The sequence below is a fragment of the Pieris brassicae genome, chromosome 7 (genome assembly GCF_905147105.1).
Source record: "Pieris brassicae chromosome 7, ilPieBrab1.1, whole genome shotgun sequence".
Lineage (NCBI taxonomy): Eukaryota > Metazoa > Arthropoda > Insecta > Lepidoptera > Pieridae > Pieris > Pieris brassicae.
The window spans coordinates 10310642-10320952 of record NC_059671.1 but is presented as its reverse complement, the minus strand read 5'-3'; the positions used below and the strand labels follow the sequence as shown (position 1 = coordinate 10320952).

The following is a 10311-nucleotide window of genomic DNA, read 5'->3' as shown; positions in this document are numbered from 1 at the left end:
ATATCGATGTCTAGTGGCCTGGGTGGTGGAAATGTGTCTTGCATGCCTCCATGCGTAGCTGTGGGACGAAAGGTTTCCTCGAAGTGTTCACGCCAGCGTCGTAGTTGCCCTTCTGCTGTTTCGATAAATTGACCGTCTTTTGATTTCAGAGGCTTTTTATGCTGACTTATCTTTCCTGCCAAGATTTTAGTCGCTTTATACAGTTCTCCCATGTTGCCGGTGTTAGCGGCAATTTGAGCGTGGTCAGCAATACCGTCAACCCACAACCTTCTGTCCTTTCGCAAGCTGCGATAGATTTTCTTACGAATCTCCCGATACTGCTGTCTGAGGTCGGCTTGTAGTAGTTCGTCGTTGGTTCCTAGCAGTTTTAGGTGGTGTTTCCTACGGTCGTTTATCAGCTGCCAAGTAGCTTGTGACATCCAATCCACGCGCGAGTGCTTAGTATGACCTAAGACAGAAGAGCTGGTCTCTGTGTAGGCCACTTTGATGCGTTTCCATCCTCCTTCCTCTCCGTCTATTGAGTCATCGTCGGCGTGAAGTCCGGTGAAGCGGTTATGAAGTTCAAGCCTGAACCTGTTCAAAATTTCAGGATCTCGCAGTTTAGTGACGTCAAACCTTCTTCCAGCTCTACCAGGGGCACCAGCTAGTCGCGCAACTGCAATCTTGAGTCGCATTTCGGCTACAACCAGATGGTGGTCGCTGTCAATATCAGCGCCTCTTCGGTTTCGGACATCGAGGAGTGACGAGCGCCACTTCGAACTGATCGCAAGGTGGTCAATTTGGTTTTTCGTGGAGCCATCAGGGGAGTTCCATGTGTACTTATGTACATCTCTATGAATAAAAAGTGTCCCACCGATGGTCAGGTCATGGTGTTGGCAAAACTCTGTCTGAATGTCTAGATTAGTATCAATGTATTATTAGATTTCACAGAGCAACACAAAATTTGGCTGTGACTTTTTATTAGACGAAAAAGAAAATGACACTAAAAAGTTTGCCTCTGTATTTAAGAGACAGATTAAACGATTTTTTTTAAAATCGGTGGTTTATTTATTTCGTAAACCTACAGCTAACAAAAATTATAAATAAAAACAAAAATGATTCAAACATTTACAAAAAAGAAAAACTATTAAAAATATTTAATACATTTAACAAAGTAATACCTAATTCAGCTGTGTTGTGTGATGGTGTGAAAGTGAGTGTGTGTATGTAGGGTGTGCTCACGATAAAGGTGATTTATCGCTATGGATATTTTTAATACTCCTTTAAAGATTCTGCGATGGCTTTAACATAAAAATGTCAAGCCTTAAATATTGGTAGTTGTATGTCGGTGCTGCGCGATACAAAACTGAGTTTTTTTGCATAGTTAGTGTTGATGTGAGGACCGTGAAACCAATAAATTTTAATTGAACATGGAACCATTGAAATTAATGTGTTTATTACCCTGAACGTTGTCTATGCCTCGACCGCCATCTAGCGGTACTGTGTGAAAGTAAAAACCGCACTCTTATAGCGCTGTATTTTTGAATGTATTAAAAATTACAATAACCGTCACAAATGCAAACTTTATACTGAGAAAAGTTGTTAATTTTTTCTACTTTTATGCATAACCGAAAAATAACTTTCGGACTTTTTGTAGAACCCTGTTTAATCAGTATTATGTATAGACTTCCTTAAAATATTTTCCTTAAGATCTTGACCCTTGAAAATAGCTAAACAAAAGCTATTGATAGCTGTCACGCATTGAGAGTAGATTGGGAGTTTAACGTATTATATACATAATATGCTACCAGCCCTATTATAACTTTTGTGAGAATAACAATTGCGTTGGACTGCTATTTCAAATCATGATAATCAGTGCTATCGACTAGCGAACAAAAGTTGCTAGTGTTGTCAGCAGGAACAAATATTCAACGTGAGGTATATATTGACAGGCATCATAGAGAAGTGTTACACTGTGACATAATATATGACTCGTTTTAGCGACAAATGTAGGGAGGATATTGGGAAAGAGAATTCGTCAAAGTCACTTTCAATTGGTGCGAACTATCGAGTTTCCGTTCACCTATCATTAAACAAATAGTACACTCAATTGTGCTATGTTATTTTTAGTAGGCGTTATCTTTTTGTTTAGTTTAATTACATTATAGCGGAGAAGAAATACTAGATGTTTTATTAAGGTAAATGTATACAAAGACTTAGCTTTAACTTTTTAAATTTAATTTTTATATGTACTGCGTAACAAAAGCAATGAGCGTGCCTGTATACAAGTTATTAAAACTACAATCTGTAATAGATTACATTATTATTTATATAGCTTACAATCTATTCCCATATTTCCCTTCCATAATTATCCTCAATGGAATTTGAAAACTCATTCGTACTCGGTGTCTCGTCGAATGTTTCATAATTAGATAAATCAAATTTGTCCGCCAAGAATGTGTCAGCTGCATATGTCACTGGCTTATCTGTGGAAAAGAACGCGTCCATTCTAGATGTTGTTGTTAGATGTTCTGTGGTACTTTCTGTCGTTGTCTCCATTTTTGTTGTTGTGTATTTGTACGTGGTAGACGAGTTAATTATGAAGGGTCGACAGAAGCCGTTCGCAAAATGCCATCCGTGGGGGCAAATGAATATTTGTGGCGTTAGCAGACCGCGCTTTGATAGACATACGAAGTAATGGTTCGAGCTGCCTTCCAACACGTCAGAATGGCCTACTCTTTGACAGTCAGGAATAGGACGGTGGGTGCATTGTCCATTTTGTAGAAGGATCTGTAAAATACGGAAATTAAAATGTTTCGAAACTACAACCAAGTGAAAAATAACATCAGAATTTAAGAGTCACGCGGCTCTGCTAACTGGGTCGGCTTAACAATAAATTATTTAATCTATCAGCGCATTTAGAAGTTGCTGATACGCTAAAGGATCTTGAGACAATCAGCACATCTAAGATTCTAATACCGAGGTATCTTTTAGGCACAGAAGGCTGATCCTACTTGTCTGAAAAGATAAACCAAGAGTTACAACCCTCAGCACAGCACTGTTTATATATAAATAAAACGTTAAATAATATGGTTAAATCAATTACCGAGCATTGAGCAGTCTGTGGATTGTAGCCATAATGCCTCGGGCATAAAGCAACTCTGTGGTCTGCTGGTGCGCCGTCCGGTAGGCCTTTTGGTGGTGAGCACAGATGGAACTTCCTACAGTCGTACGCATCAGGGAATATGCCAACCTGAAAATTAGTTTTAACATTTTACTTACACAAGAAAACTATACAAAAGTCTAGTTAAAGTAAGATATGCAACGTCCTTTATTTATTATTGTTTTATCTTTATTATTAGATGATCAAACCCCATCCACAAAAAGTCAGTTGTATTGGGAACGAGTCCTGCTATTTCATTCATCTCAGAAGGCTGTTGTAAAACCTTTAGTGAAACGTATGTCATTTCTTTACCTGAAGCCTGTTGTATCAGCACATTAATAAAAATATGCCAACGCGTCAACAGAGCATTCGATGAAACATTGTTAGAAGAAATCTTGATCAGAAAATGAGGGAAATAATCAGCTACGTATAAACATTCAGCTCTCTTTTCAGCTCATGTCAACGAGGACACACCTGGGCCGGACAATCTCTTTCTATCGGTTTACACAACCGATATACCTCCCTTTTTACAGTGTACAGTTTTGAGGACGATGAGTCTTTCACTTGATCCGCTCCATTTGGTTGGTGTACGGCCACGTGATCTTTTGTTCTCTGCGTACCACTATCATCATATGATAGACAGGCTAGTCCGGCTAGTCGAGTAAACATTCAGATGAAGAGAAACTAATTCATTCGCTACTCCTATCAAACAGAGCTGTTTTATGTAATATAATTTTACTAAAAACCATTGAAGGGTTACCTGTTCACAGGTATGGTCATACTTCTCACTGGCTACATCACATTCGGGGACAGCTGTAGTTGAGCATTGACCCAGATGGGCATTGCAGGTTTGGTTGTCAGGACATTCTTGTAGTGGAACCTGTAATTAGTTATATGTTAATAGACGCTTATTATGAAAAACGATATGGCTCTTATAGACAGAAACTACCTACCCTTATCAACGGTAAGAAACACTTCTGCGTTACTTTTCAAAGTGTGTGTACGGTTAAGGAGAAATAAAAAAGAATTTATCCTTGATTTAGGTTATAGGAAATAAGATGACTGGAAACTTTTGATGAAGCTTTTTGGTTTTACCGTCGCATGCATCGCATCAGCTAAATCCAAAGAGTGACGAACGGAAGAGTCCTTCAACAAATCGGGACGACACAAAATTTTATGCAGACTGTTAAATAACGAAAAGTCGCATATCTCGGACACGTTCATCATGGATACGACTTGATGCAGCTTAAAAAGATGGGCAAAATTCAAGGCAATAGACGGGTTGGTAGTAGGATGTCTTGGTTGCGGTTCGTACGGGAGTGGACCGGCATCACATCCACCGAGTTGCTAGACTTTACGACGCTGCTAGACTAGCGCAAGGTCCGGTACCTTAGTTCAAGGTAACCTTACCGGTAATTCAAGTTGTTATCCAATCTTTAGCAATAAAGTGTTCCTTTCTTTGTTCCTGAAGAGTTCCTTCTCCCAATTTGTTCCCACAATGTAAAATAGCGTAAAGTGTTAATACACTAGTAACTCTCTTGCGCAAGAGTAGAAGACTTTGTGGGATTTTTACATAATTCTTGCCTCTGACGGTCAAACAAATGTTAATGTTGAAAGAGTGGTATAAAATTAATGAATATGTAATGAGGGTAGTCTAATAAAGTACTAACATTAATTATATTTTTCTTGATAAATGAATTAAAGGGATTCTGAAGGCGAACAAAATTCACTTTACACATATTTCCATTATAAGGAATTCTGGTGACGTAATTTAAAATATTTAAGATTTTCCTTTAAAGAAATTAAAGTATTACATGAAGTCTTTGTATATACAGGTATAGTGATAACAACTAATCGTAACAAACTCAGGCGCAGTATAAAAGATGAATCTTTTCATAAGAGAATCATATCTTCCGGGTATTATATTGAATTATATTATTAATCTAATAAAGACACATAGTAACCTTGCTCTTATACCAAAACTTAATAAATTAAGCTACTTTCTAAACCAAAGTTTTACCTTCAACCATCCGATTGGCAGAGGTATACATGTCACAGCATGGGTGCAGTTCTGACAAGCCATGCCTGGACCAGTGCATATCCCCTCTACGTCCACCTCTCCATCACCGAGTGACCTTCCAAGTGGAACGCCAGCCATTCTATTGCCAGATATGACACCGCCAAGATCGAAGGAGGTTGTAAGCTGGAATTTCGAGTAACAAGATTGTTTGTTATGTATACATATATTCGGCGCTGCCGTACTGGGTTTATTACTCTACATGGGCCTCGGCCACACACTATATATAAAACTTTAACACAATTATAAATGGATGTTTAGTTAAATAAGAGGTTTACTTAATCTGTGAACTTTTTTCTACACTATACCCATATACACACTTTAAAACAGGATACGTGTACAAAATATAATTAAGCTAAAATAACTTTCTATGTCATCTGTTTAATTTTAAATTAAGAGGTGAATGTGATTCCATTTCTTTCTTTTGAGAGTCTACAATAATAAGAAAATTGGAGGAAAACAAAAATACAATGATTTAAGTAATGTCACACTGTACGTTAGATATATGTTCTAATACAACTTTGAAAGAACTCTTAGCCACGGCGTTTTTGATTATCAAAAAGTTCCAGTCAGCTTAGATAAATTCACACTTCTTTGATTTGAATGTACACAGAGGATAAACTCGTTAATGCGTCCAAGCCTACAAATCAATCAACATTTATACTAAAGGTAGTATCAAAGCTTCTAAAAGTGATTTAGGGAGACATTTTAACAGAAGTGCAAGATTGTTTACGAACCTATAATCTTCTTCAATCTTTGTCATTTGAATTATAGCAGTGATTTTTTGTAACATTTATGTTTACCTAAATTGTCATAAATTTTAGATAAATGAGTTTTTAACATATGCCGTACATTAATAAGTACCCTGTATGAAGTTGTATACTTTAATAAATTAATGATATTAGTTCAAAATTTGAATACATATAAGATCAGCTAACACTAGGCCAGTTCATAGTTAATTTAGTATATTCTTAAAATTAGATTAAACAAAATAATACTGTAAACCAAATACATTAGCATTAGATTATAAAAATATACTCACAGATCCTGTACAACAAAAAATACATATTATTAAAATTGTAAACCACATTTTAAATATTGGTTGTTTGCGATTACACTTCGACTGAGCAAATAATTTGGAAGGCAATGACATTTGAACCCTTATCTATTTGATAATATTTATTGTAACATCAAAGAAATCGTACTTATACATCAATGAATTCTTTCGTAGCACAGATTTTGATGTTATTTAAATTTACGAAAAAGGTCTTTTGGCTGTGTAAATATTATACCACGTTTGGTGTATATATTATACACGGCTTTTTATTGTTACGATACAAGTGCTTCGATAGAACGTTTAAATCGTTATATATAGGCGTAGACAACATGATTGGTGGATTTGTTTAAAATAATACCACAGACATTTATTTATTTATTTTCGATTCGTACAGTATCTTTTTATTAACATATAAACATAACGATAAATCATAAATTATATAACAAATTATAAGTAATGCAGTCTCACATGCAATAATATTCAGGGTGCGCAAGACACTCGTAAATGGTGCTTTCCTCAGTAAATTTGTACGCGATCAATTTTCATCAGCATCACTTTGATGATCGGAAGTCTTTCACACTCCGCTTCACAATAAACTTTCTTTCACTGGAAAACAGTGGAATCGAGCGGGGGACTTCCCTGAGAGATACGTCCTCGAATTGTTCAAAGAGAGAGTATACTCCTCCCTCATAGTCTGGGAGCCGGAGCGACTAACAATGGGTGTCCATGGGCTGCGATGACTAGGCTTATTGGGCGTCCCGTAGTCTGGCTTGTACTCACTATACTATAAAAATAAAATGAAATGAAAATATTATTTTGTCATAAATATATAAAGCTCATCCATATATACACGATACAGAACTTAACAGAACACATAAATCTTGTTCGTTACAAAAAGTGTTTACATAATTTATTTGTACAACCAGGAAATATATTCACCCATGTATGTATATAACGTTGGTACTATCCAAAATATGTCCTAATATTTATAAAGAGAATTAATATGATAATATAATCAGTGTTCAATTATATGCGTTAAGAATAATTTACGTAGGATAACTAAGTTTATCAATTGTACTATTAAACTAAATAAACATAATTTTTTGTTGTCGTTGTTAGTTTCCTTTTGATCAGCGCGGCGTCCAAGAAAATAATGATACTATTTTGTATCTATTATTTAATAAAAAAAATTTTTACAGCTAACATACTTATTATAAAACAAAACATTTAGACATTATACAAATCCAAAACACATTACATTGATAAACAATATACATGACACTGAAAACATAAATAAGTACATATACCAATCTGTTTTTCTTAATTTAAATATACAAGTTTGGACACTGTAATGTTCCAAGAATTTAGTAATTTGAGATATAATACACATTTGACATCGTTCTTTACAACTGAAGACCACTCAATATATTACAAATTAATTGAAGAACTTTCTCCCAAAACGAGTGTTGGCTGACTGGAATAGACTTCCGGACAGTGTTATTAGTGCACCCTCTTTAAAGTCTTTCAAAAACAGGTTGGATAATTTCTCCAAACCTGCAAAACAACGCGCGCGTCGGCTTATTAAGCTGTTAGTGTGTTTCAATCTCAAACTCTAATGCAAAATAACTTCATTCATTTAAGTACACAGTATAAACAAGTAAACTTATCCGTGACCGTCAGAAAAGAAGTTAAATTAGTTATATGTATGTAGTATGTAGTAAATGTAAATTTACATTTACATTTACTACCAGTTCACAAGTCAAGGGCGTAGAGCGAGCAAAAAGAAATGGCAAGAAACTTTCCGCCACTCTTTTTAATCGCTAAGTTTTGAGTCATACAAATTGCTTGAACTCAATCTCAAGGATTAGGATCATTTAAATATTCGTTAAATTTATAAAAGGCTTTATTGATTAATTTACGTTTAACGAGGGCTTTAAATTTATTTAGTGATAATTCTCTGATTTCGCTTGGGAGTTTGTTGTAAAAATGCATACATCTTCCATATAAGGAGTGGTTTATCTTCTGAAGTCTGGTTGGTCTTACACTCAAATTGGTTCTGTTTCGAGTATTATACTGGTGACAGTCACCATTTGTTTTAAAATCGTTTCTATTTTATTGTACATACAACAAGGCTCCACGAATATATTGACCAGATAGTGTCATAATATTTAATTCCTTAAACATAAAACCGTACCGACTCCCTTGGGGAAACACAACAAATACCCCAAACAGCCCGCTTCTGCAGCACACATATGGATTGAACCTCTGCATCAGCACCCCACAGTAGAATACCGTACGACGTAACGCCGTGAAAGTAGCTCTGGGTTTATCTACTTAATAATAATAAAGTGTCTTTAAAGTTCTGACTAAACCTCACAATATATTCACTAGGCTTTAAGCGTATCTTGCAATATTTAAGTTGTTAAACTACACTACCTGAAAAGGCCTAGTAGACTTCTAGCACTAATCATGTGCACTTTTCTTATATATATATATTTTTATTATTGTTCTGTTCACTGTTTACATATGTGTTACTTGCTTTGCTTTGATCCATTAGTTTTGTCTAAATAACTATATGTTGTACGTATTTTTGCTCTTGTCTTATTTAATTTAATTATTTTTTCTCACAGTTGTCTGCAAGAGCGTAGGCCTTTTCGCTTAAGGCCGCCAGTTGCACTCCTTTTTAAGTAATCATGGGTTCTATTTCTGTACATGCCACGGAGTTGATATAATAATGTTTATCAGTAGCTTATTATATTATTTATTAAAAGTTGTATCATAGTTACCGTATCACAGCGTCGTTCCACAACTGTGCATTATTTAAGGCAGTTTTTGCTGAATTATGTGGAACCAGCTGCCCACTGAAGTATTTCTGAATCAATATGACTTAGGGTCCTTTAAGAAAAAGCGTACGTATTACTGAAAGGCCGGCAACGCACTTGCGAGCCTTTTGGCCATATGAGCCCCCTGCCCGTTCGCCTCCTGTTACATAAAAAATAAAATTCTCTTTTCAAGATACTGGTGCTTAGGCAAATTGCGTTGGATCAGTATTTTAGTTATTAGAGTGCAATAGATTTGATTTGTATATGTAATTGAATTGAAATTGAATACATGAATATTGCTACATCGTTTTAATAGGAGCCAAATGGTCCTATAAAGAAATGATAAAGTAAAATTGTTGTGAATGCATGTTAAAATTTTATTAATTATTTGTACGTATTTGTTGAATTGTGTTAGTGAATTCAGTAATCATAATGTCGAGGACTGTTTAAATTATTAATGAGAAGTTCATTGACGATTTATAGGACATTGACCTGGTACTTCTACTTAAATAGTTATTTAATATTGATTACCAATTCGAGCGAATATATTGTGGATGAAGCACAATTATATGCAAATATAAAACAAAAGGTTCTAACTAAACATTTAAATGTATAGACATCATCTAATATACGAGTATAATCTCCGAGACGGCTCGACCGGTTCTTATGATTTTTTTAATGCATATTCAGTAAGTCTGAGAATCGGCTACTATCTATCTTTTGACCCCGCTATAAGATTGTTTCGTTGATTTGGACTCTCATGCAATAACATCATATATTTCACGGCATATAAGTGCACAGCGACTGTGATTAGATGCTGATCACATCTGAAAAACAGTTGAAACGTCAAGTCATTTGAAGAAGGTGATCGCGTTTGTATCTCTTAAAGGAGTTTCATATAAATGGGCAGAAGTCGTTTTTAGGTTTTTCTACTAAAATTACATACGATTTTTCTCCTCTATGCATGTTCCTTTATGCAGACTTCGGTTCGGACTGCACTATTTCTTATATCCACAATTGCGATATAATATTTAGAATATCAGCAATTTATGTCTTATGAAACACTTCAATCTATCAGATAAAACGTTATCACTGGAATGATCATCATAATTTACAATAAGAAGGATTGTAATTAAATTGTTAAATTAGAAACATTTTGGTTTTTCTATTAAACTAATAACACTCTTTTATCGAACGTTACATTTTGTCTTGT

General features: G+C 35.1%; 1 protein-coding gene across 1 annotated transcript; it reads right to left on the bottom strand.

Annotated features, from left to right (window-relative positions):
* Positions 1 to 2285: 2285 nt before the first annotated feature.
* Positions 2286 to 6341, bottom strand: LOC123711990. The gene is made up of 5 exons (XM_045664888.1): positions 6262 to 6341; positions 5163 to 5345; positions 3903 to 4022; positions 3086 to 3232; positions 2286 to 2769 (listed from the first exon to the last, which is right to left on the bottom strand). Exons 1-5 carry the CDS (start codon positions 6307 to 6309, stop codon positions 2323 to 2325), a joined length of 945 nt encoding a protein of 314 aa, XP_045520844.1. The 5' UTR covers positions 6310 to 6341; the 3' UTR covers positions 2286 to 2322.
* Between the last annotated feature and the right edge of the window lie 3970 nt (positions 6342 to 10311).